General features: G+C 44.2%; 1 protein-coding gene across 1 annotated transcript; it reads right to left on the reverse strand.

Moving 5' to 3' along the window:
* Positions 1–926: 926 nt before the first annotated feature.
* ddx47 (DEAD (Asp-Glu-Ala-Asp) box polypeptide 47) lies at positions 927–22,026 on the reverse strand. Its single transcript, XM_052043170.1, has 12 exons — positions 21,832–22,026; positions 20,923–21,016; positions 18,516–18,704; positions 18,050–18,121; positions 16,375–16,493; positions 14,700–14,771; positions 14,223–14,339; positions 13,779–13,925; positions 13,544–13,681; positions 12,904–12,974; positions 6,895–7,024; positions 927–1,395 (listed from the first exon to the last, which is right to left on the reverse strand). Exons 1-12 carry the CDS (start codon positions 21,913–21,915, stop codon positions 1,276–1,278), a joined length of 1,353 nt encoding a protein of 450 aa, XP_051899130.1. The 5' UTR covers positions 21,916–22,026; the 3' UTR covers positions 927–1,275.
* Between the last annotated feature and the right edge of the window lie 5,788 nt (positions 22,027–27,814).

The raw sequence follows: 27,814 nt of genomic DNA on the forward strand, positions 1-27,814 counted from the left end.
TCTCATAATCTTAAGAGTTTTATCAGGTCTCCCCCCAGCTTCTGAAAATCCAAAGAAAACAACCCAAGTTTTTCCACTGTACCTTGGTGCAGTGACATTAATAAACCAATTTACCAACCTCCACTGAAAACAAGTTTGTGTATTAACCCAAAATCAAACCTTGTCCATCAGACTGCAAGGGCTGGATCACCAATGAGTCGAGGCAAGCAGAACCTCCGAGACCCTGGGAGCCCATTGGAAATAGCGCTGGTTCTCCAGCCTCTGACTGAGTGGGAGTGGGAGTGGGAGAGCAGCTGGGGGGCCTGAAGAGTGGAGCCACCAACCTGTCTGCAACAACAACCTCCGCCAAATTCCTGCTTCTATGGATGGTGCCCAAGTCAGGGGCATTTTAAAGCAGTGACTGCACCCAGCAACAAATGCAGACAAATGTTCCACTTACCAAGATGTACCAACATAATAGACAGCAAATGGATGGAAAATTTAACCCAGTTTATTCATAGGCTTTGCTATAAATTATGCACTGCTCAACCCTGTCTCTATCCCTCTGTAACAGACTGACCAAGTGAGAATGATACATAAATAATAAGTTGCACAGCTAAGAGGGGAGACTGAAGGGTAGTGGTTGTCCTTTGCAGACTTGGCTGTAAAGAAGGGACTGGTTTGAGATGAGAAATCCAAAAGGGCTGATGGACAACATCTGAAAGCTTAGTCTAAGGCAGAAGGGCAGGGAGAGCAGTCAGTGATGAGCAATACTTGGGGTTAGAGGAGGCTGCAGGGAAAAAGGAAGGAAGTGTGACATAAATGGATCAAAAGCTAAAAAAGGCAGAATCCAGGTTATTTCTGAACATCATGGTTTCAATCCCAGAAAAATGTTACATCTGGCACATACCAACCATAAGAACCAGAGAAAGAATCAATGGCACTAATAGGAATTTTTGCTTTTACTTGAGAATATTTAGTTAATTCTTGTAGGTCTTAAAAAAAACTTTGCAAGTTGGAATTCTCTTTGAAATAACAACACAATTTTATAGATTTTTCTGCAAGGAAATAATGGTAGAGAAAGAACATTGCAATCGTTGCCAGGAATGGCTGTGCATGACAGCAAAAGATACGACTTCATCCACTTAATCTGGCAATAGTAAAGTCTTCACCACAGATCCAAGTGAATAGATCCAACAAAACACCGGTTGATTCCAGCTGTGGCTAGTATACAAAATATAAATATCACATCCAATCTGTTAACAATTTTAGCACACTGTCCATGGTTAAAGCAACTTAACGCTGTTTTTTCCTCACTTTGCCGCCTGCCACTTTTTTCCTGATGCCCAGCGACTGTTCCGTATCATCATCATCTTCGTGTGGCCGTTTCCTCTTATCCCCCTGTTCTCTCAGCTCCTGTAGAAAGTATTGACATCAGTTGTTACAACAGCCACTTGGTCCTTAATGCAATCACTGGTTCCAACACGAGACATTCTTGGGCGAACAGTCACTGAGCTGCCTGTGACATACCTTCCTGCACTGCCTACTAGTCAGTCAGAGCGATAAAGCAGATACCAACTGGGATAGCGGTTAGCGTAACACTTTACAGCACCGGTGAACCGGGTTCAATTCCGGCCACCGTCTGTAAGGAGTTTGTACGTTCTCCCCGTGTCTGCGTGGGTTTCCTCCAGGTGCTCTGATTTCCTCCCACATTCCAAAAGACATAGGGGTTAGGAAGTTGTGGGCATGCTACGTTGGTGCCGGAAGTGTGGCAACACTTGCGGGCTGTCCCCAGAACACCCAACGCAAAAGATGAATTTCACTGTGTGTTTCGATGTACATGTGACTAATAATCTTATCTCCATGGAGCACTGATCAGTTCAAACACTCGCAGGTTGAGGGTGCTGCTGCCTCTCAGTTCCAAGGACGTAGGTTCGTTCCTGACCTTGGGTGCTGTCTGAGCAGCTTGCATGCTCTCCGTGACGTCAGTGATTTCCTCCCACGTGTAGATTAATTGCAAAGTACCCCTCATTGTAGGTTAATGGCAAAAAAAAATCAAAGGAGAACTGAAGGGCGTGTGAGAGAGAACAAGTTGAAGGGGTGCAGGGAAAAAAGGATGAGAGAATGGGACTCGTATTGGAGCCAGCATGGATCAAATGGCCTCCTTCTGTGTTGTTACCCTTTACTTTAGAAAGGGGATAGCTTGTGTTGCTGTGCCTGGAACCTGCAATCCCTGCCATCCGCTGGCACTGGCACTGCCACTGCAGTGAAACAGTGATCTCATCGTCACACTGCTCAGTGTGGTGTGAAGCACCAAGGCAATATGCAGAGGCTGCCTGCGAGGGCTGGTGTTGGGACAGGATGGGTTGAGCAGTGCAGAGCTGCAACCATCGCTGGGGACCATCAGTGGCAGCTCCACAACTTGGCAGACTGCCCTGATCACAGTCTCATCATCTCCTGATGGATGTGATGGAAGCTGCCGTCTCCTCATCTGCACAGTCCTTCTCAGCCTGGAGATTTCTCTATGGTAACAAACAACATGGAGCAGGTGCTGCCAATCCCCAGCAGTGGCCTGGGGTCACTGCTGTATCTGTTATGTAATCTGATGCTGGCACTAGAGTTATTGATATCTTAACCAAAAAAAAAACACGCTGACAAATTCTTTATCAACCAAGACATTTCCCCTCCTGCAGTCTCCAAAAATCAAAGCTATTACATAATTTCAGTCTGAATAGAATGGTTATGTTTCAGTAATTAAGACTGATATTTTATCAGATAATTTTTAATTTTGACTCTTAACTGCCTCTAAACTGTTCCAGCTAACCACTTTAATTCAGGCGTTTCATTTCTGTGGGAGTGCCAGCTGTAAACTGAGCCCTCAATCTGGTTCCCAGCACAGCAGCGATGTCAGTAATACATTGCGCTATATATACTACAATGGCCCCTTTTAAGCATCAATTCCATTAACACTTTTGTTCCTAGGAAAGTCTCCTAAGCACAAGTGAGGTACTAGTGTATAGTCCGGACAAGGACTAGTGAAGAGCAAGAGGTCACCTTGGAAACAAAACTACACACTCTCAAAATCCCAGATTAAATTCAAATGAGCCCTATTGTACATTTGTGTTTGATCCTTATAAAGAGTGTACTGTTCTCAGCGTACAAGCAGAACATCTGCTCCCAAAATCCTGTTAATGTCAGCAAGTAACAGGAGATAGACCCCTTGTGTAATTTCTCAATATTGTCACAAAGCACAAATCTCATTTTACTCTTCCTCAGACTTCCTTGTCATGATTGGGGGGGGGCAGTGGTGGGAGGGGTGCGGGATTGTGTATAACATTCAGATCATTAAGCATCTTAGTAACAAACAGTCCCACACAAGAAAAGAAAATTACCTCCCCTACCCACTCACTGTTATTTTACTTCCACAAATGTAAATCAACTTTTGAGATGTTGCCCCAAAAAGCAATTTCTGACAACATTCTGCACAACTCATTTTGCTAGTGATGAGATTTAATTAAAAAAACATTCTATACAGCCATAAGTAGGAGCTGTACAAACAAGGTGTGAAACATTCCTGCTCTTACAGCACACACTGTACCAATCCTGCCTCCTCTGTCAGTATATATAGACCAGCAAGAGCCTCATGGAACATCAGAGAAAAATACACACACACACACTTGCTCTTCCACACATGTACACTGCCTCAGACATAAATACATTGCCTATCACTAAAAAAAGATAGTTTGCGGTCTTTATCTAAAATGGAAAAATTGGCAACTAAGCTCTAATAGCTTTTTTTTTTGATTCATTCACAGGTGGTAGGCGTCATTGGCAAAACATATGTATTGCTCACCCCTCATTGCCTGAATTGCTGGAACAGTTCAAAGGACGTTAAGAATTAAAATTAGAAAAGTACCTGACTAAATAAGCAACATTTATTACCGAGCCACAACCATTCTACTGACAGACTGGACTGATGCAATAGCTCCAATTTTGGATACTGTAGGAAGGGAAATGTCTTGATAAACAATTCACCAGCATGTTTTTTTAGTTAAGATATCAATAATCTCAATGCCAGAATCAGATTACTTAATGGACACAATGTCTGCACTGTATCCCAAACTGAACTTTTCCAGCACGTGGAAAACCCAGAATTGTTTTTTTTGGAGCAGCTGGAAGGCGGTAAAGTGGGGAGACAGATTGATCCCAGTGGTCAGTGCCGCTGCTGCCAGATTTGGCCCCAAATTGTGTTGCTGTTGTTAATTCAGCCTCAGCCTGATCTGTAGCCTAGTACAAGCTGGCAACATTAAATTGGCATTGATTTTGTTGGGACAAGTACTAAATACCAGAATTGCTGTTGAAGGATAATGATGACTTCACTCAAACTATCATACTCATTGGCACTTTTCCCACATAGCGTCTGTACAAGTTCAGAATGCCTTCCAGCATTCACATGGAGAATTTCTCCTCTTGCTCTGCACTCCCAAGATTTTGAGGCCATTGGGGGTTCAGTTCCATGTTCATTCCCCATCAGACACCCATGACATGTCATTTAGGAGTAAAACAGTCACCACAGGAGTATTCAAACCATTTCCATTCCTGTCCTAGTACTTACATAGATGCACAACAGGAGTCAATTAATAGTGACTAGGGTCAGGATCCTTGGTGCCTATGGACCCACTTACATAGGACAGGTCGTCCTCAACACAAGGCAAAATAACTCATGTTCCAAGTAAACCAACAACACACAGAGGCACACTCAAACCCCACGTTAGCTCAAGCCATACAGCATGGAAACAGGCAAGGATGAGAGAGGAAACAGGAGCACTGTGGGGGAAAACCACAGGGTCAGGGTAGAACATGCAAACTCCACACAGACAGCACCAGAGGTCGGGATTGAACCCAGTCTCTGGTGCTGCGAGGCTACAGCAATACTACAGTTAAAATTTAGTTATTAATCTGGAACTTTAAAAATGATAGCTCTGTGATCATGATTTATCAGATCATTAAAAACCAAATCTGGTTCAAGAATGTTCTTTGGGGAAATCTGTTAGACCGGCCTAATGTGACTCCAGATGCACTGTGGTTAACTCTTAGATGGTTGAGTAACTCAAATTGTACCATCACTGTTACTCAGGCACCAAGTTAGGACACAACAAATTGGGTAAAAGGCACAATCAACTCCTCCTTATCCGGCGACTGGTACATGAACTGAAGAGTTGCCCCACAGACTAATAAAGCAACAGCTTGACATAGTCAGACTCTCAGGATTGTCCCTTACATATAATGTGCTGAGTTCTCCATCACAATCCCTGCGAACACCCTGTATAAGCAGTGCAAAAGACACACAGGCAGGAGAGAGAAACCTTGCCTCCGAATTGATTCCAGGCCAAAAGATGGGCAAGGAAACCTCCCTCCCATCACAACCAACATCCTCCCTCTGATAATGATACAATGCTCTTTCACTGATCAACACTTGAAAGTAGCAAGGGCACAGAATGTACTTCACAAAGAGTGGTTTGGTACCACCACCAACTGAGGTGGCCGAGTTCTAAAGATAATAGCTGCCAGATTCGGTCTACACACATCTCCTCACCAATGTACCAACAATAGATCCATCTGTCCAAGCCATCACTGGAAGAAATGGCAACCTCAAGGTCATGTTGGGACAAAGTCCCATCTACACACTGACAATACCCTGTGTTCTACTGTGCAGTACTATAATCATGCAAAATGAAATAAAATCAAAATGGATCTGATGGCTCAAAACTGGGTAATTTATGAGGTGATGTGAATCAGCAATGGCAATAGAAAGGTACACCATCGCAATCTGTGAACTGATGCCCTGGCATACCCCTCACTCTATCAGGCTAGCAGATCAAGCCTTATTCAATGAAGAGTGCAGAAGGAAATGCTGAAAGCAGCACCAGGCTTAACTTAAAATGAGACACCAACCTGGTGACACTGTGTATCGTGACTACGTGTGCTGAACAGCATGCAACAGGTGGAGTTAAGCAATCTCACAACCAATAGATCAGACTAGAGGTCTGCAGTGCTGCCATATTATCTAGTGAGAACAATTAAACAGCTAACAGGATGAGTAGGCTCAAAGAACATCCCCACTCTCAACAATGGAAGAGCCCAGGAAGTGCTGAAGCATTCTCAGCTGTGTCTGGCTGCAAGTGCTGAGTGGGCAATCCATCGTGGCTCCCTTCGAGATCCCCACTACAAGAAACCCAACTTCAGTCAATTCGATTCACTCCATTTGGTATCACCACTGAGAGCATTGAACAGAGCAAGCGCCTTGGGACCAGACAACATTCCGGCTGTAGTCCTGAACTAGCTACTCCTCTAGCAGAGCCACCATGGTACAATACAGCATGGGCAGGTTCCCAGAGATATGGAAAATTGCTCGCAAAAAGCGGGATATGTAATCTGGCTAATTTCTGCCCAATCAAACAGTGTACTGTCAATCAGCAGCAAGACGACGGCTGTCATCAACACTGCTATCAAGGGACACTTATTCATCAATAAACTGCCTAACAATGAAAGATTTGGTTTCACCAGGACTACTTGGCTCCAGACCTCGTCGTAGCCTTGGTCCACCAGCTACTCTAGCAAGGTGAGGGGAACGAATGAGTAGAGGACAAGATTAGGCGCTTTGTGTCGACAAAAGAATAGAACGGAATTGATGTCCTAGGCCTGCTTCTCAACTGGGGGTTTCCAAGTAATAGTCTGAATTCTTCAACTTACTGCAAGTCAGTACTTGAATCTCAATGAAAAATGCACTCTATACACCATTTAAGCGTGCCAATTACAGAATCCCTCGTTGCATCACTGGCTGTTACTCCAGAGGCCTGGTAGTCATTTTAAGGAAATCAAATCCCCATCTCCCCCCATATTAAACCCACGTACCAGTCGTGCGAATCTCTGTGCCTCTGACACGCGTTCCACCAACATCATCACCTCTTCCTCTTGCGTGGGGAATGCTGGGAGCTTCTTCCCAATCAGATGCTCAATCCTCTGGAACAACTCCACATCATATCTGAAGTTGACAAGAGCACATTAACAGCAGGAAGTCTTCCAATATAAAACAATCACAGCATTTGCAGTAACCTCCCATTATTCACCATTTCTTTCTCCTGCTCTGAAATTCTCTAACTAAATTTCTCCCTCACTACTTTTAAGGGGTTAGTTAAACTTTACCTTCAATTCAAATTCCTCACCAATGTGAAACAGAAAATGCTGGAAATGCAGGTCAAGCAGTGTCTGTGGAAAGAGAAACAATTTAACATTTCAGGTCCAAATTCCTCCATCAGAATGTTTTGACAAAGGGTCTCGGACCTGAAATGTTAGATTGTTTCTCTTTCCACAGATGCTGCCTGACCTGCTGAGTGTTTCCAGCATTTTCTGTTTTTATTTCAGATTTGCAGCATCTGCAGTTTCTTGATTTTCATCATTGATATGCTATGTGGCTCAGTGCCAACTTTTGTTTGATAACACTCCTTTGAAGCACCTTGAAACATTAAAGTAACTGTATAACTACAAGTGTCTATCGTCACCAGGATCTTTGGATGGGGTTGAAGGTGGTGCCTATAAGAACCAAGAAAACTCTGGCATCAGCATCAGCCAACATACCTCACAGTGGAGTCGCTGTGGAAAGGGCAGTGGGAAATGGTCACAATATTGATCGAGAATACTGTAGCACTGGAAACGCAGCATCAGAACAATCAAGGCCAGAACCTGCTAATGATTAAGGATCACTTATGTTTGATAACACAACTGTGACTATTCCATAAACTTAACTTGTGGGAAAGATATTGATGGGCAAAACTGCAGTAAAATTGCAGAGATGTACAAAAGCCATAAAGTATTGAAACTTCAGTTATACAAATATAGACCTTGATAACAGTTACATGGAAGAGAGAGGCGTTCCTGAAGTGAATTCAGGAGAACTTTCTCTATCAGTATGTTTCTAACCCAAAGATGAAGGTAACGTTGCTGGACTCGTTCAAGTGGAGCAAGTATACACGGGGGAAATCTAGAAGACATCAAATGGAATACAAGGTTTAGAATAGCTTTGGTAAAGGATACAGAGAGCCATAGTCAACAGGAAGAGGGCCAACTTCAATGGGGCAAGTACAAATGTGGCCTGGGTAAAGCAAGGTCAAAACTTGGCAGACAAAACTATATTTTAAACAATGGGATGCCTTTAAAAGTACAGATGTTTCTGCTACAGTCTAGGTACATTCCCATGCAAGAGGGGAGGTGAGCCCAATCAGACACTAAAACAAAAGTTTACACATGGAAGCAAATGACATGTTTGAGGAACTATATAAAGACGTTGCTTCCTTGGCAGAAGACTGATGTAAAGTCTCAAAGGAGAATTTAAGAAAGATTCTGGACAGGCTAAAAATTGATGAGGTATGCAAAGGCTTATCGTCATGATTTAGTCATCTTGGAATAAAGGGGAGTAGCATGGATAGAAAATTGGCTAAAAGGGAAACAAAATTAGTGGCGAAAGATTTTTTTTCCGGCAGATAGGGTATAATGGAATTCCGCACAGGTGGGTACTACAACCACTGTTGTATTAATATTGATTAAAGAGCACAATATACTAATACAAAATACATACAATGAAACAAAACTTGGAGCCTAGGGGACTGTAGGAGGACAGTAAGAGACTTCAAGGAGACGCAGACAGGCTGGTGGATGGGCCAATAGATGCTGGATGGAAGGTAATCCTAAGAGATGCAAGGTGTTATATTTTGATATTATGAATGAGAAGAGGCAACATAAACTAGAGCCAACAATTCAAAGAGGGGCAAAAGAAGAGAGTGATCTGAGGACATATACAGCAAGTTGAGGAAGTGGATTAAAATAAAGCATATGGGATCAAACTCTTTATAAACAGAGGCATACATGCAAGAGCAAGGAAGTCATGATGTGCCTTTATAAAACACAGGTTCCGCTACACCATGCAGACTATGCCCAGTTTTGGGGGCCACACTACAAGAAAGACTTAAAGGCTTTAGAGAGGATGCAAAATGATTCCAGGGATAAGGGACCAATTACATGGATAGACAGGAGAAGCTGAGGTTGCTCTCCTCGGAACACAAGAATTTGTGAGATCTGCTCAAGGCATTTAAAGTCATGAAGGATATAAACGCTGTAGAGACAAAAACTGTTCCCACTTGTGGAGGGTTCAAAATCTAGGGACACAGATGGAAGAGATCAGCAAAAGAAACGAATGAGAAATGGAAAAGTTTTTCTTAAAGCCTGAAAGTGTTTAGTGTCTGCAATCCCTGCCAGAGATTGTAGGAGGCAGATTCAATTGGAACATTCAAAAGAGCGAGTTAAGTATCTGAAAAAAAAACATTTACAGAGCCATAGTGAGAGGGTGGGAAAGTGGGACAAGGTTGATAGCTCTGACATAGACTGAATGGCCTTCTTCCACACTGTAACCATTCTTTAAGTCTGAACAGTAGTCTGATCTGTCATTGCACTGATCCGATTTCACCCCACCACCTCAACCAGCAGCAAGAACCTTGGTGCTGAAGCCAATTGCTACACCCCAAGTCAGATGAAAGGTAAAGCACAACTGTGCATTGAAGTAGAGTTAGCGATAGCTGGGACGTGGACTCAGCTCAGCACTCAGCACAAGAGAAGTACTCACACCCAGCACTGCATAGGCTTCAAAGCTTAACTGCCTTCCAGCACACAGATCATCTATTACTCAGCTCCAGAACCCTGTATGACCCAGGGTCTGGTCTCTCAAAGAAGCCAGGCTTCGTTTGTTCTGGCCTCATTATCTTTCAGACTTGCAGCAGTTTCAAAAGAAACAGAGCCATGGAAACATGAGACCAGTTGTACAATGGCTGATTAACAGGTTCCAGCCGTGCGAGGTCAGATTGAAGCTATTTTGAAAAACAAATCTGCTTTTGATCCCCTCGCCCTACCCCAAGGCCAGGGCTTGGTAGACACACACTGCACAATCGAAAACTACCAACACCAATTTATTTGTCTTTATCTTATATTTAATTATTGTGGGAAGGAAAGGGAGGGGTTGAGGTGGGGGGGGGGGTTGCGGTGTGGGTGGGTAGTGAGTCCATCATTACAGGTTTATGCTCAGCCAAGTCATCAAAGGGAAGTCCAAGCTGAGATACTAAACAGTGCCGTGATTCATGATTCTTGCTAAATCAGCAAGAATCTGAAATTCTTAACCTAAAGTCTGCTGGAGTCAGGGGAGCATCAATCAGACTGCAGCCCAAGCAATCTGCTCAATGTCACAGGCCAGATCGTCCCCAGTTTGTCCTAGAGAGCTGTATGAGATGGCTAAAACACAACAAGAGCACCTGTGTAACGTTGCTGTCCCTGGGCAATGAGATCTAGCACAGACTCAATAGGTCAAAAAGGTCTCGCATGTCATAAGAAAATAAGAAATAAATATGGAATACTGAACACTGTAGTAGTTGGAAAGAGTTTGTTAAGGTACAGTAGAACAGTACAAGAACAGGCCCTTTGCCCCACGATGTCTGTGCCAACCATGAAGCCAAATTAAACTAATCCTATCAGCCTGCACGTGATCCATACCCCGCACATTCATGTGTCTATCTAAGTGCTTCTTGAATGGCACTAATCATGTCTGCTTCCACCACCACCCCTGGCAGGGTGTTCCAGGCACCTATCACTCGGAGTAAAACAAAACTTTCCCCCCTCTCACATTGAAGCTATGCCCTCTAGTATTTGACACTTCTATCCTGGGAAAAGGACTCTGAATATCTACCCAATAATGTCTCTCAATTTTATAAACCTCTGTCAGGTTTCCCTTCAGCCTCTGACACTCCAGAGAAAACGATCCAAGTTTGTCCAACCTCTCCTTATTGGTAATGCTCTCCAATTCAAGCAGTATCCTGGTGAACCTCTTCTGCACCCTCTCCAAAGCCTCCACATCCTTCCTGTAATGGGGCGACCAGAACGTCACACAATACTCCAAGTGCGGTCTAGCCAAACTTTCATACAACTGCGACACGACTTCCTAAGTCTTGCACTCAATGGCCCAAACAGCAAAGGCAAGATTGCCATAGGCCTTCCTTACCACCCTATCGCCTTGCGTTGCCACTTTCAGGAATCTACGGACTTGGACCCCAAGGTCCCTCTGTACATCAATGTTCTTAAAGGTCCCTTAAATTTGACCTCCCAAAATACAACACCTCACACTTGCCCAAATTAAACTCCATCCGCCATTTCTCTGCCAATATCTGCAACTGACCTATATCCTGCTGTATCCTTTGACAACCTTCTCAGCTATCCACAACTTCACCAATTTGTGTGTCATCTGCAAACTTACTAATCACCCTGACTACATTTTCATCCAAGTCATCACAAACTACAGAGGTCCCAGCACTGACCCTTGTGGAACACCACTGGTCACAGACTTCCGACAGAATAACACCTCTCCACCACTACCCTCTGTCTTCTATGGCCATCCATATTACAGTCTGTGGATCCCCATCCCTGTGGATCCCATGTATAATATATTCTGGATCAGCCTACCATAGGGGCCCTCATCAAATTCCGTAAAGTCCACGTAGACAACATCCACTGTCCTATCTTCATCAATCGTCTTTGTCACCTCCTCAAAAATCTAAAATTTATAGGACATAACCTGCCCTGCACAAAGCCATGCTGACTATCCCTAACAAGCCCATACTTTTACAAATGTTAGTAAATCCTATCCCTAAGAATCCTCTTCAATAGTTTCCCTACCACTGATGAGAGCTCAGCCTATAATTTCCTGGACTATCCCCATTTCCCTTCTTAAACAAAGGAACAACATTGGCTGCTCTCCAGTCCTCTGCTACCTCACCTGTGGCCAGAGACGAAACAAAGATCTTTGTCAAAGCTCCAGCAATCTCTTCTCTTACCTCTCTCAATCACCTGGGAACTTATCCACCTTAATGTTCTTCAACAGACCCAACACCTCCTCCTTCTTGATCTCAACAGCCCTCAATTATCATCATATCCCACACTCATCTCACTGTCCTCCACTAAACTGGGTATTTTGCTTGCGTCCACGCAAGCAGACAGAGTGATGATGGTGTTTAACATGCTGGCCTTCATCGGTCAGGGCATCGAGGTTAGGAGTAGGGACATTACGTTGCAGTTATATAAGTCGTTGGTGAGGCCGCACTTGGGAGTATTGTGTATAGTTTTGGTCACCCTGTTATAGGAAAGACCTTGTCAAGCTGGAGAGGGTGCAGAAGAGATTTACGAGACTGCTACCTGGACTAAGAGGGCCTGAGCTATAGGGAGAAGTGGGCCACACTGTATCTTTATTCCTTGGAGCATAGGAGAATAAGGGGTGACCTCATAGAAGTTTATAAAATCACGAGAGGAATGGATAAGGTGGACGGTCATAGTCTTTTCCCCAGGGTTGGGGAGTCCAAAACTAGAGGGCACAGAGACAAGACGGGGGGGGGGGGGGATTTAAAAGAGACCTGAGAGGTAACTTCTTTACACGGAGGGTGGTGAGTACCTGGAATGAGCTGCCAGAGGAAGTGGTCAAAGCAGGCACAACTGCAACACTTAAGAAGCATTTGGATAGGTACGTGGAGGGGAGGGGCTTGGAGGTTTATGGACTGAATGCGGGCAACTGGGACTAGCAGGGAGGATGCTGTGGTCAGCATGGACCGGTTGGGCCAAAGGGCCTGTTTCTGTGCTGTATTACTTTACTTCCCAATCACAAATAAGCACCAAGTTACATCAGAGTTGGCCAAACCCAGGATACGCAAGTTAAAGGGGACACACCTCCACCCCAAAACTCTTTCCTAGTCTGTTGCTCCACTTCAGTAACAAGCTGAACGAGGGAATGAAAGGGAATCAAGTGCATGGAGTTGGTATATCTGAACAAGCAAAACTTACTGGGTGACAAAAGTGATGGACTTCCCCGAGCGGCCAGCTCTGGCTGTGCGTCCCACTCGATGAATGTAATCCTGCAAGATAAAAATCAAGCTATATTAAACTGGAGCAGGCGGTGCACCTGTACACACAGGCAGTTCACGTGACACACAGGCTGAGAAAACCTGGCTGACAGCAGCAAAAGAACAAGCTGTGTGACAGTGGTGGGGGGGGGAAGAGGGAGGGTGGTGGAGAAGAGAGGTTGGAGGAGGAGCGAGGGGAGAGGATCAGTAATAAAGTCACACAGTCTGCTGTAATCTCACACACGTGGGCTTTTCCCTGTTGCCCAAGCTCCCATGCATTGAAATAGTCAATATTGCAGCCAAATCCCTACCTAACTTTGTCCAAAAATCAGCAAACATTGAGCAGGAACAGAATCTCTGGCTGATTCTTCCCATTCAAAAGTACTGCAGTTAATTGTAGGACACTGGTTGAGGTCAGCTAATTCAGCCGATGCAATGCATTAGAACTTTATCCAATGGGAGCTGATTCCCACTTATTCCATCGTCCTCCGTTTACCCTTCAGGTGACAGGTAACTGCAGAGGTCCACAATTATTCCATGAGGAAGCAGCTATTTTCTATATTATGCTACCCCAGCCTTACCTTAGAATGCGTGGGAATGTCAAAGTTTATAACCACATCGACATGGGGAATATCCAGGCCCCGACTTGCCACATCTGTGGCCAGCAAGATTGACCGAGACTTGGCCTTGAACTTATTCAAAGCACCTAATCGTTTGTTCTGCGATTTAAAAACAAAACCCAAACAATTTTAAACAGAACGGTTTATATCACAGGTCAAAGTCTGTCATTTCAAAGTGCAAAGAGCAACAGCCCACCTGATTCATCTGCCCGTGTAAGGGAATGGCAGTAAATCCCAGATTGCGAAGGAGCAGCGCTGTGCGCTGTGTATTGTTACACGTGCTGCAGAAGATGATGAAGGAATTCCCAGCAAGTTCATTGAGAATGTAAACCAGGTAACAATCCTAGAGAAAAAAAGGGAAAAAAGATAATTCAAGGAACTTCGAACAAAATCAATGCAAAAACTTCCCTCCACATGAGCTTTGTAGCTCATGTGAGACAGCTCAATGATTTTGTGCCCGACATATAACATTATTAATTGGAAAACCAACGTCTCCCCTTCAATTCTACTGTGTAAAGTAGCAGACAGACTCTGTAGAACAAGTACCAAACCTTCTCTGCCAGTATCCCACAGATATAAAAATTCTGATCACTATATCAGAGATAGACCGTTTAAAGTATAGAGGCAGGTGCTGCTTTACCTTGAACTTGGAAGGGATGAATACGTAATATTGCTGCAGTTTCTCCACTGTCTGGTACTTGGTTGACACAGCACATTTCACCGGGTCCTTCAGTGCAGCTCGCTGGAGCTTTTGTACCTGATTAGGGGAGAGAGAGTTAGAGTATGAGGAAGAGGAAGCATACATGGTCACTCACACGCAAGAGGGTGAAGGGGAGAGCTGAGAGGGAGAGTGTACACGTGCAAGACACACATATAGAGACAGCTTCGGCAAAAACATAGCAGCTTTTAAAAAAACACACCTAATAATTGAACCAGGATTCTTCGCTGCTGCAGCTCCCCCTCGGAAGGGAGTTTGTACATTAATGTCAGCCCACCTACTTTTCCTTAATCCCCTCAGACCCCCGCCCTCTCTGTCTCCATCTCCACTGAGGTCCTCCCTCAGAGACATACACACACATACGTTAAGTAAACCTGTTTCAGCACACCCTTCCCTTACCTTCTTAGTCATTGTAGCTGAGAACAGATAGGTCTTCCGCTCTCTAGGAATCACCTTGAGAATTTTATCAACCTACAAAAGAAAACCTGGGTCAATGAAATCTTTTGAAACATGACAAGAACATAGAACACACCATGACTTTACATCCAAAGAAAGGTACTATTGCCCACAACTACTTCTTACATCATCTATTAAAAATATACTTGTTCATTGCTTTGTGCATCAATTACATATGGAAACAGTATTCTAACGAACACTGGAATGAATGTGCAACATTAAATAGTCTAATAGCTTTCTGCTGCTCCTTGAACAATGGCACCATCTCTTGGCCAATGTACACGGTGCAGTTTAATTCACCCAACTCAGAGCATAAGGTGCATCAACCTGTTACAGTACAGGGTTTCACAATCAGAATCAGGTTTATTATCACTGACGTATGTCGTGAAATTTGTTGTTTTGCAGCAGCAGTGCAAGACATAAAATTACTATAAGTTACAATAAGTTACAAAAATAAATATATATGAAAAAATAAAGAAATAATGACAGTGTTCATGGACTGCTCAGAAACCTGATAGCAGAGGGGAAGGAGCTGTTCCTAAAATGCTGAGTGTGGGTCTTCAGGTTCCTGTACCTCCTCCCCGATGGTAGTAGCAAGAAGAGGGCATGTCCCACAAGAACTCAGTGCTGCCGAACGTTTCCACACTTGCTGCTTCAGGTTCCCTTCAAGCAAATGACACATAAAGGAAATGTGTTCTCCAGGGTGTACAGAAATAAGAGGAGATCTGGTACATTGGTGATTGTTGAAACCGTATGAACATTTGGGGTGGCAGAGTGGGACAGCTAGCAGAGCTCCTGCCCCAAAGCTCCAACAACCCAGGTTCAATCCCAACCTCTGTTGCTGTCTGCGTGGAGTTTCCACGGTTTCCTTCTGACCATGCGAGTTTCCCCTGGGTGCTCCGGTCTCCTCCCACGTATCAAAGACGTGCAGGTTGGTAGGTTAATTGGCCACCGTAAATTGTCTCTAGTGTGTAGGGCAAGTGGTAGAATCTCGGAAGAGTTGGTGAGAATATGGGGAGAATAAACCGGAATCAGTGTAAATGGGTGCTTGATGGTCGATGCAGACTCAGTGGGCCGAAGAGCCTGTTTCTGTGCTGTATGACTCTTTGCTCTGCCATCCAGGCAGTATTAGTCAGTGAGCAGCCCAGTTTTATCAGTTAGGACTTGGTTCATCACATTTTATCATGAATCAGAAGGTCCCTGGTTAAAGCCCTACCCTCGCCTTAGAAACAAATGTGCAAGCTGAACCTTCAGTGCAGCAATGAGGAAATGCTGCACTGTCAGAGGTCTAACATTTGAATGAGGTTCTGTCTGCCTGGTCCCAGAGTGCAATCCTAAAGAGCAATTCTGAAGATTATCTCAATTATCATAATGCAGTCAGTGAGACCTTGCTGCCCACAAAACGGCTGCATATCAGAGACTACACTGTCGAACAAAATGCTTCAAGGTGCCCCAAAGTCACGAAAGGTTTCAATTTGCTACTTCAGGTTCCCTTCAAGCAGATGACACATACACTAAAGGAACAGCTTTTACTGTTGGGATGCATCAATCAGATGAAAATATTCTCAAAAACAAATGAGGAAAGCACGAAAAATCCCGAATATTTAAGTTCACACACTTCGATTTCAAAGTCCATGTTAAGGATTCTGTCAGCCTCATCCATCACCAGGTACTTGAGCGCTCGCAGGTTAAAGCCCTTCGTGTTCTGCAGGTGATCTATCAGGCGACCCGGAGTGGCTGGAAGAGAGAAGACAACTTCAGTAACGTCCTCCAAAAACAAATCATGGAACCAGCATGACAATCCTGCTATTGCTACTGAGAAATTCCCCTCCCAGAAGCTCAGGTTTGATTCTCAGTGATCTTGGCTGGGAGTCTGGGGTCACCATTGAGTAAGGGCACAGAAAGCAATGAACTCAGGCAGCACTCTTGTTCCAGATCAAGTGCCTCCTGCTTAAAGTGTGTACTCTGACCTGGAGTGAGGAATATACCTAGTGCAGTAACTATTGCTGCTCTTACCTCAGAACCCAATATGCCATTGAAAGCAAAGAAAGCCCCTATCTAAGATTTAATGGCTGCATAAAATTGAGGCCTTGCCTTGGAGGGGGGAAAATATGGGAAAAAAACCCTTTGCAAAAATTAGGGTGTAAGTAAATAACACATCAAGAACATTATAGCAATTTTTTTCAGACCATATCATTAAAAACCTGATGCTAGACTTCCAAATTGAACCACATCCTGAGTTCCACCATGAAAAGGTGGACAGAGGAAAAGATTTAAGGACATGCTTAAAACCTCCTTGAAAAATGCTACATCCCTACTGACTCCTGGGAATCCCTGGCCCTTTACCACACAAAATGGAGCAGCAGCATTCAGGATTGTGTTAAGAATCCGAGTCCATGCATAGGAAGCCCACAAAAAAAAACATAAGGGGTGGAAGGAATGCACCACCTCACAAAATACCCTTTAGGGACTTGCTGCCTATCTGTGGAAGACTCTGCACACCACTCTCATCAGAATCCAGAGAGGAGGCAAGTCATCCTCGATCCCAAGGGGACTGAATGAGGTGAATTTTAAGCACAGGTGGTTTACAACTAAAAACAATGAAACATGGTAATGTGATCAACATCAACGTGAGAAAAGAGCAATGCTGTGCTGACATAGCACTGAGTGCAGGCAGCAGATAACTCTCTGATATAAATGGACATCCTGTGACAATGGATAGCGCATCAGTCTGATAATTCACAAAGCAGACTTACAGCTGCATAGAATCAGGCAATTTCTGGGAGATATGCGAAGGAATGTATAAAAAGTGTCACACAAAATAATCAGCAGCAATGACTCTGGAGAAGGACCATTGCAGGAGTCCTGAGTCAGAGGGATGAGAAAAACTCACCATATCAAACCCTGACTAGGTTCAACAAGAATGAGTAATATCCAAATAGCAAGACTTAGAACTGTTTTTAATTAAAGGGTAATTGCAATTAATGAAGAAATATAGCTGTTGGGTTAAAGTCATTGTCTGGTGTGTTGATCATGTATCGAATCTAATTTGCAACAGCTTTTACTTTGCTGCACTCCATTCACACAAAATTTAAATGTAGCATATGCACATCTCACCATAATGAAACAGATTCTACTAGTTTGAGACAGAGATAATGGCGCGAGTCTGCGTCTGAGTCTATACGGGAAGAGTTCATCAGCAGAAGATGCCAAGGAATACCCAGGAGCTGGAGGACAGCAGATAGCCCCGCAACAGAGTGTTTAAGAAGAGGAGGAAGGGTGCCAAAACTCACCTATGACGACGTGAGGTTTCTTTGCCAAAGCAAGACTCTGCGACATCATATCAATTCCACCCACAATCACCGCTGTAAGGAAAATGGAAGATTCATCAGATTAGGAAAAGGAGAGATCCTCACCATAACACCACATCACAGCAAAACTGTGAACCATTTTAGGATCTTGTAACCAAAGAGGCAGCTTTTGGCATTGAGCACATCAGGTAGGACATCAAGCATGGACTCTGACCCAGCTACATGGTGGCCTCACCATTGCAATCTAGTCATTAGAGGGATGATACGCAAAGAGCACCTCAACTACAATACACCCTCACTCCCTCCCAACTCCCCACCAATGTCAATAACTCACCTCATCAACTTTCTTTCCCCTCTAATTCTACCACATCCCAACTGAACATTACCTCCCTCTTCCTTTTCCCATCCCAACTCTTTCCCCTATCCCATCAAGGTATCACTTACTAACCGGACTTCACTCCAATCGATGAACCCAGAGCCTCAAACTGTTCGGAGATCTGGAAGGCCAGCTCCCGGGTTGGCGTCAGGACGAGCGCAAAGAGGCGCTGCGGTTTCTCCAGCAAAGCTTGCAGAATTGGCAAAGCAAAAGCACCCGTCTTTCCAGAGCCAGTCTCCGCCAGGCCAATAATGTCCCGCCCTGAAAGAAAGAGGATGACATGGTCAAGTTTGGCCCATTTCTCAATGCAAGCGCAGCAAGAGGTGGGTGCCCATGGAAATGCTGAGATGCACGCTCAGAGGTCACATTTGTTCAGTGAGACGGTGGTTTGTTTCATACTGTGCTGGTGTTGAAAGCTCCCAAAGACCACTGTCTAAGAGTTGTTGGAGGTCGATGGTCAGGAAATCTGGCTCTACTAATGCAAGCATGAGCTTCGAGATTGACAGTTAAATCAGCACAACTCTGCCATAATTCAGTAATGCCACTGGCAGGAGTGGTTTTCCTTTGCTGGATGATCAGATTTGTATTCTATGATTATGGGAGATTAAACTGTGATCCGATTAGAGCACTTACAGATGATTAAAGGATTCTATAAGGTACATAGTGAGAAACTATTTGCTCCAAGGGACAATGTCTACAAGAGGTTTCATACTTTTCATGAGATATGGACATTGCCAGCAAAACAGCCATTTATTGCTCATTGCAAACGGCTCTTTTACAACACTCCAATCACTCCATCATCATCATTAGTAGCTTTTTATTTTTGATTTAATTATTTGAACTTAAAATCCCCAGCTGCCACACTGGGGACTGCACTCTTCCCTGAAGTATTAGTATCCAGTAGCCTGGACTAGCCACATTGCCATACCCAAGGAGAAACAACACTAAAATCAGAGCAAGGCTATTCCCCACAACCCTCGATCTTCCAAAAATTTATCTATCTCTACCTTGTATACATCTAATGATCCGACCTCCACCACCCTCAGGGTCAGGGAATTCCAGAGATTCACTACCGTCTGAGAAGACATTTCTGCGCACCTCAGTTTTAAATGACTGGCCCCTTATCTTGTAGTTATGTCTTCTTGTTTGTGATTCTTCCATTAGAGAAAACATTCTACCCTGTTAAGCTCACTTAGGATCGTGTTTGTTTCTTCTGAAATCCAACAAATACAGATCAAGAACAGCTAGACAGTTTGGATATGACAATCCTGTCATCCCAGGAATTAGCCTAGTGAATCTCTTTTGGACTGCCTCTAAAGCTACTATATCATTTTATTATGCAAGTGGAACAAATGGGAGCACAGTATTCCAAGTGTGGCCTCACTAACACCTTGTACAACTGTAACAAAACTTTCCTATTCATACATTCATTGCACTCTCTCTGTAGCTGTGACACTTTACTCTGTACTGTTATTGTTTTTACCTGTGCTACATCAATGCACTCTGTACTAACTCAATGTAACTGCACTGTGCAATGAAATGACCTGTACGATCAGTATGCAAGACAAGTTTTTCACTGTACCTTGCTACAAGTGACAATAATAAACCAATACCAAAGGGCCAACATGCTGTTTTCCTTCTTAACTACTTGTTGGACCTGCCTGCTAGCTTTTTGTGATTCATGATTCCGAGATCCCTTTGAACTTCACTTATTTGCAGTCTCTCTCCTTTTGATTCCTCATAAGGAAAGAGCATGACCCACACTTCCCCACATTAAACTCCATTTGCCAGGTTTTTGCCAATCATGCAGTCTATAGCCCATTGCAGAAACACAATGCCTTCATCATAACATGTCCTTCCACCAATTTCAATATCATTAGCAAACTTGGAAACCTTGCATTTCATTCCCTCCTCCAGGTCATTAATGTAAATAGTAAAAATCAAGGGCTAAAAACCAATCCCTAGGGGTACTCAACCAGCTACATCCCTCCAGCCTGAAAAGAACGAATTTACTCCACTTCTTTGTTGTTGATGTTGCAGCCAGTTTTCAATCCATGCTAACACACTTCCTCCAATACCTCAGGCTCTTAATTTATGCACCAGTCTCTTATGTGGCACCTTGTCAAATGCCTTTTAGAAATCTAAATACATAACATCTACAGGTTTCCTTCTATCAACTCTGTCCCATCCTCAAAGAAAGCTGTAACATCAGGAAATGCAGGACACAAATGATAATAAAGAGGTCTTGTGATTAGCAACTGAATGGCAATCTGGTGATTTCTGTTAGCAGTGTTGTTTGTGGTAAAACATGAGCCAAAACACTCAGAAGAAACCTCCTCTTGAGAAAATGCCACAAGATTTTTTAAGATTCACCTAGGCAGGTGTCAGCAGCAGGGTGCAAAGGCAATATATACAGCGAAACAGCAAAAAGATTTTTGATATTCAGCCAGACAGCAACTACTGTTGTTCCATCTCTTACCTTGCAAGGCCACAGGCAAAGCTTCCTTCTGGATGCTGGTTGGCGATTTCCATCCCAGTTGCTCGCAGGCTTCACACAAAACCTCAGTCACACCCTGTGATTCAAGAGAAATCGAGACCAAACTACATCCACAGGTAAACCCTCCAACAACCCATTCAGGCAGCATTCAAACAGGGGCCTCGGGCATCAGAGTTCCCACACCCAGGCCGTGGGAAGAAGGATGGAGGTGTCAGTGGTGGAGACAGGGCTCGAGAAGTTGAGTGGACAGGGCTCAAGAAGGTGAGGGGGCAGTGCAAAAAGAGATGGGAGAGATTGTGGGTGAGACTGTGCACACACAACCATCCAGCCCTCTGCCCCAGCGCGCACACAACCATCCAGCCCTCTGCCCCACTACTCCCCCCTCCTCCCTCCCTCCCCCTGCCCCACACTCCCCCTACTCCCTCCCCCCGCTCCACACTCCCCCCTCCCCCCACTCCACTCCCCACTCCCCCACTCCCCCTCCCCCCCACTCCACACTCCCCCCCCCACTCCCTCCCCCTCCCCCCACTCCCTCCCCCCCACTCCCTCCCCCCCACTCCACACTCCCTCCCCCCCACTCCCTCCCCCCACTCCACACTCCCTCCCCCCACTCCACACTCCCTCCCCCCAACTCCCCCCCCCACTCCCCCCAACTCCCTCCCCCCACTCCACACTCCCCCCACTCCCCTCCCTTCCCACCCCCACTCTTCTCCCTTCCCACCCCCACTCTTCTCCTCCCACTTCTCTCCCCTTCTTCCCCGGACTCCCGACATGTGCCCCAGGCCCAGCTTCCCACCACCGAGGCCTCTGTGTAAAGGCTTCCCAGACAGTGATCTTCACCCCCCTCGCTCCCCCAAACCCACTCAGCGCCGACCCGGGACCTCCAGTTACCAGGTCCCGGAAACTCTGCGGCTCCGGCTCCTCCCCAGGCTCAGGGCTCCGCCGCTCCGTCTCCTCAGTGAGCGCGCCCTCCATCTTGACTGGGCTCGGTCTGAGTGGGCATGCGCGAACCCCGCGTGGTGTCTGCTGGGAACTGTAGTTCCCTAATTGGCCTCAGTCACTGCACAGCTGCTGGGCTGACAGGTCAGCAGCTCAGGTTCAAAGCAGGTTTAAGAGAATCAGAATCAGGTTTATTATCACTGTCTTGTATGTCGTGAGAGATAATTACTGAAGATGCTGGAAACATTCAACAGGCCAGGTAGCAACTTCGAAAAGAGAAATAGAGTTAATATAGACACAAAAGATTCTGCAGATGCTGGAATCTGGAGCGACACACACACACACACACACACAAAATGCTGGAGGAACTCAGGAGGTCAGGCAGCATCTGTGGTAGAAACGTTCTGGGTCAAGACCCTTCATCAGGACTGGAAGAGGGAGAAGCCAGAATAAGAATGTGAGTGGAGGAAGATATCTTTATTAGTCACATGTACATCAAAACACATAGTGAAATGCAATTTTGCATAGAATGCTCTGGGGGCAGCCCACAGGTGTCGCTATGCTTCCGGCGCCAACATAGCATGCCCACAACTCCTAACCCATATGTCTTTGGAACGTGGGAGGAAACTGGAGCTCCAGGAGGAAACCCAAGCAGACACGGGGAGAACGTACAAATTCCTTACAGACAGCAGTCAGAATTGAACTCAGGTTGCTGGTGCTGTAATAGCATTACGCTAACCGCTACACTACCATGCTGCCCTGGCAGGTGATAGGTGAGTCCAGGTGAGAGGAGGATGGAATGAAAGGGATAAATAGAGTTAACATTTCAGGTTGTCAGTATATCATTCATAAAGTATGCTGCAATCATTCACTGAACCATTCCTGCAGTCCCACCCAAACTTCCACCAAGAAGGCTAAGTGCAGCAAATATTTGGGAAGTCCACCAACTTCAGGGTCCTGACTTGGAAAGGTATTGCTGCTACTCCATTGGATCTAAATCCTGGAAATCGCTAGCCCTGGGAGCTGGGAATTTCCTTCCTCTTCATCTGCAGCAGTCCCTCAGGACTGAGGATGACTTGCTCCCACTTCTGTTTAGTGGATTCTGACATAGCTAATGAAGCCAATGTTGGAACCACAGATTCTTCCACAGATGGAGCAGGAGGTGACTGACATGAGATGGTGTGTGAGGTGGAGCTGTCCACCTGCTGCTGTTTCAGGGCTTCTGTGTGCTCCCAATACATGGCTTTGAAGTTCTCAATATGACCCCAAATGCTACTTCTCCACTTTGAGTGGTCATGCACCACCAGAGTTTCCCAGGAGTCAGTGAAGATGTTGCTGTTCTTAAAGGAAGCTTTGAGCACATCCTTAAATCTTTTCAGTCCTTGTTTTGATACAAATGGTCCCTTGGTTATGATTTGCTATCATAATTTGACATCTGTGCGGTTCTCCAGTATAATTAAAATTATCTGCAAGGAAGGTAGGAACCTTAATGCATTTTACAACTGTATCTCGTTGGTTGGCAAGGACTCAGTGGGCCAAAGGGCCTGTTTCCATACAGTATCTCTATCACTCATCTCAGCCCTGCAGTAGCAGTGTTCTGAAAGACAGGACTGATTGACAAAACCATTTAGAATCAGAATCAGATTTATTATCACTGACGTATGTCATGAAATTTGTTGTTTTGCGGCAGCAGTACAGTGCAAGACATAAAAATTACTATGTTACCCCAAAAATAAATAAATAAAGTGAAGAGGAATAACAAGGTAGTGTTCATGGACCATTCAGAAGTCTGATGGCAGAGGGGAAGAAGCTGTTCCCAAAACGTTGTGTGGGTCTTCAGGCACCTGTACCTCTTCCTGGTAGTAATGAGAAGAGGGCACGTCCTGGGTCCTTACTGATGGATGCCACCTTCTTGAGGTACCACCTCTTGAAGGTGTCCTCGATGGTGGGGAGGGTTGTGCCCATGATGGAGCTGGCTGACTCTACAACCCTCTGCAGCCTCTTTAGATCCTGCACGTTGGAGCCTCCATACCAGGCAGTGATGCAACCAGTCAGAATACTCTCCACTTTCTTTGCTTAAATTTGAGGAAGTCTGGAGTCCATTTATTAAGTATTTCCATATGATATAACCAGACCTTTTTCGAATCCCTTTCAATAACCTTTGAATATAGTGGAGTGGAGCCAATGACATAATAATGTTTTTTTTAAACTGAAGAAATATCAGTCCAGCTTTTTTTTTGTTGAAGTTTTTGGTTTACATTTATTTATTGTTATTTTTTCTAATTTGGGGGTTCTCTTTTCATATAATTAAATTTTTCAAATTCTTTTGTATCATGCTCACTTAGTAAGAGATTGGGAGGTTCAAATTATATATTTTACTCCCTGTGAGGGTATATATTAACTGTCATTACTGTTATCCCAATCCCTTCATACCATATGTATAATCACTAATGTTATGTTTATTAATTTGAAATTAATTTGAAACAATAAAAAGATTGAAAAGGAAAGAATGCTCTCCACTGTACCTCTATAGAAATTTGCGAGAATCTTTGGTGACATATCAAATCTCCTCAAACTCCTAATGAAGTAGGGTCACGATTGAATCAATGTATTGGCCCAGGATAGATCCTCTGAAATGCTGACGCCCAGGAACTTGAAGCTCCCCACCCCTTCCACAACTGACCCCTCAATGAGGACTGGTGTGTGTTCTCCCAACTTCCCCTTCCTGAAGTCCACAATCAATTCCTTGGTCTTACTGGCATTTAATTCGACTATTCAGCAACAGCTAGATTTGTGCTTTGTTTTGATGGTAAGGGAATTAAGGGCTGATGATGCAGGTAAAATGCTGAACTGCCATTTTGGATCAGCCCATTATTTAAAATGACTTTCACTTGCATTTTACAGAACACCATTTCATCAAAACAATTTTTTCCAAAAGAACTCAAACTCAAAAATCGGCATGTCAGAAGTCGTGAGCAATGTCTTTTATGTTTGGAAGGAAAACAAAACATTCTTGTTAACAAAAGTAACTTTTAGGATTGCTTCCTGAATGTTCCAATCTCCCAAAATACCAATTTCAAATTCCCAATTTAAGTATACATCACACACTTTTCTAGCCTCATCAGTGCCATGGGACCCCGGTCCTAAGCCCCTATGTTGTTGAATCAATTCCAACTATTCAAAGTAGGACCATAAACACTCAAGAAAACCAGCCACAATCTCATCACAAATGCAGTGGGATGTTTCCCTATCTGCTGTCTACACTTATGCAGCACCTCCACCAGGTCACCCCGATTAATCCCTGCAGCTTCTAATATAGCCTCCTGTAAATCACCCAGAGTCCTCCGGCAGAACTGAATGCAGCAGACCCTCAGGATTAAGAATGACTTGCTTCCATATTTGTTTGTGTGTTCTGATGTGGCCAATGAAACCAATGTTGGAACCACAGATTCTTCCACAGGTGGATAGTTTGTGATGTAGAGCTCTCCAGCTGCTGCTGTTTCAGGGCTCCTGTGTGCTCCCAATGCATGGCCTCAATACTACCCCAAATGCTCCTTCTCCATTTAGTGGTCATGCACCATCATTGGTTCCTGGGAACCAACCAGGATGTTACTCTTCTAAAAGGAAGCTTTGAGCACATCCTTAAATCTTTTCAGTCCTTTTTTTGATACAAGTGGTCACTTGGGATCATTTACTATCATAACTTGACATCTGTGCAGTTCTCTGGTATAATTAAAATTATCTGCATGGAAGTAGGAACCTTAATACACTTTGAGCACATCCTTAAATCTTATGTTCACCTGTTAATATCCTCACTTGACAAGAGGTCAAAATTGAGTGTGTGGTGTCAGGCATGTAAACAATGTGGATAGTTCTACAAAGGTGACCGAGAGAAAGTAGGCCCTCAGTGCTGGGGATATTGGTCTTGGAAAGGACATTGGTTTACTTCTCCTTCCAGTGAATTTGGAGGATTTTGGGGACACTGTTAGTGATATTGTTCTAGTCCTCTCAAATGCCTGCTGTATGTAATCCAGGTCTTCAAAGTATATAAAGAGGACAGGGATCACTGCTGCTTGGTAGGACTGTTGACCATTACCTCAGTCAAACTGACTTAGGTTAGGTAAATTACCACACAAACTTAATTCAAAACTCACTTTATTGTATCTACACAAATATCCACATAAATTATGTTGACCCCTGGTCATAACAAGTTCCTGAATACTACTGTTCCTTTTGGTACTAGTACTCACAATTACATTGACCCATGGCCAACTAACTTAACACCAAAATAGGGGATCTCCTTTGGCCAAATGATTGACCCTTCTTCCTGCCACAGGTATGGAGGGGGTCTTTCTTGCATTAGTCAGTCTCCAGGTTTCTTGCTGCTTTACATCCAAATCCTCAATTCTTATCAGAAGAAACTGTTGTGCTTCAATTTTGTTGGCTCAAGCTTATCTGGCTAGCCTGTGTCAGCTTCTCATTGAATCTGGCCCAAGGCAACAAGCAGTACTACTTTATTGCTTTTCCACTAGACTTGTGCCTCATCACTTTTTGTTCTCCCAGTTGGACCAGTTTAGCCAGGTCAGCTAGTTGCTGGCTCAGGTTACTTCAGCTCACAGACTGCCCTTTTTATAAGCCTGCATCTTCTATCTTACCAAAGAACATCTCACAAACAATAACTAGTTTAGCAGATCAGCAGGGGCCTCATTGTGTCCACTTTTAATGCTTTGATCCAGCCATCCCCAAGCAAGAACCAGTTCACAAAATGGGGTTTGCAGAACAGTCTCACAAAATGGCAGCCTTCATTCCTTCCACCACATGGCAAGAACAAAGACATTTGGTTTGCCTGCTTCCACTGTCCTTGACTCATTTCAGTTAGATTTTTTTTCATATTTTAATTCCTTCATGGCTAACAAGACCATGAATTTTGAGCATTAGCTGTTCATTTCCCTCCATAGATGCTGCCTGACCAGCTGAATTCCTCCAGCATTTTGTGTTCATTGCTCCATGAATTTTGTGCCAGGTCTGGATTCTCATCTTCAAATCCCTTTTCATCAATTAATTAAAGATCATGTTGGCATGTTCAAGATGGTACTGAATTTCATCTTTGATGTCTTCCTTTGCCAAGAGGTAGTTCCTGAAATTGTGACAATATTGAGTGTAACCATTCAAGACCACTAAACTTGAGTCAAGACTTTAAGCCTTATCTGGGCTAAGTATCTACAAGTACCCTCACTTTAGGGAGATTATACTATATCAACCTATACTTCAAGGACTAATTTACTTCACTACTTTGGTCTCTTCCTGAAGAGGTTTTAGCCATCAATAATCACTACTTTGAGCAGTGGGTCCCCCCTCCCAGCCAAGGAGGAGTTACTTCCAACTAACGAAGCAGATTAACAGTCTATTTTTAAGTGAAATACATTTAATTCTGAGTAATTCTTGACAGATTTATAACATATAAAGGATTTCCAAAGTACAATTCTTACAAACTGGAAAAAGATACCAATGGGTTGCAGACAAACAAGTCATCTGTCACAGACATTGAAGAATGCATTCTATGTTTTCTCTCCACCAGCCCAATCTACTGTGACTGCCTTCTAACATTTACTGCTTTCCTACTAATCGACATCATCTGTATGTAATGTTTTCAGCTACATTTATCAGGTCAGGTGGATGGAGTGTTTAATTGGGCCGATGTGGACCCTGTTATTTTTCTCTTGATTAGGTCATAGCTCAACCAGGCCAACATGACCCATTGTTTCTCTTGATTAATTCAAGTGGGTGAGCAAGTGTACTGATTAGGAGTTTAACTTAATGAACACCAAGCATCTTGAGCCTTGGACAGTTTTTGCTGCTGTGCCAAAAAGCTGAGGTTAGCAATAACCTTTCGGGCCTGAAAAGTGAATATCCATCACAAAATATTCCCACAGGT

The sequence above is a fragment of the Pristis pectinata genome, chromosome 33 (genome assembly GCF_009764475.1).
Source record: "Pristis pectinata isolate sPriPec2 chromosome 33, sPriPec2.1.pri, whole genome shotgun sequence".
NCBI lineage: Eukaryota > Metazoa > Chordata > Chondrichthyes > Rhinopristiformes > Pristidae > Pristis > Pristis pectinata.

Excerpts from the sequence above, each read along its gene's own strand:
- ddx47 (XM_052043170.1), bottom strand. The coding sequence starts at position 21,915 with ATGGAGGGCGCGCTCACTGAGGAGACGGAGCGGCGGAGCCCTGAGCCT. Across the intron at positions 21,017-21,831 it reads CGCAGAGTTTCCGGGACCTG|GGTGTGACTGAGGTTTTGTG; the intron begins GTAACTGGAGGT and ends CTTGAATCACAG. Across the intron at positions 14,340-14,699 it reads CAGCTACAATGACTAAGAAG|GTACAAAAGCTCCAGCGAGC; the intron begins GTAAGGGAAGGG and ends TCCCCTAATCAG.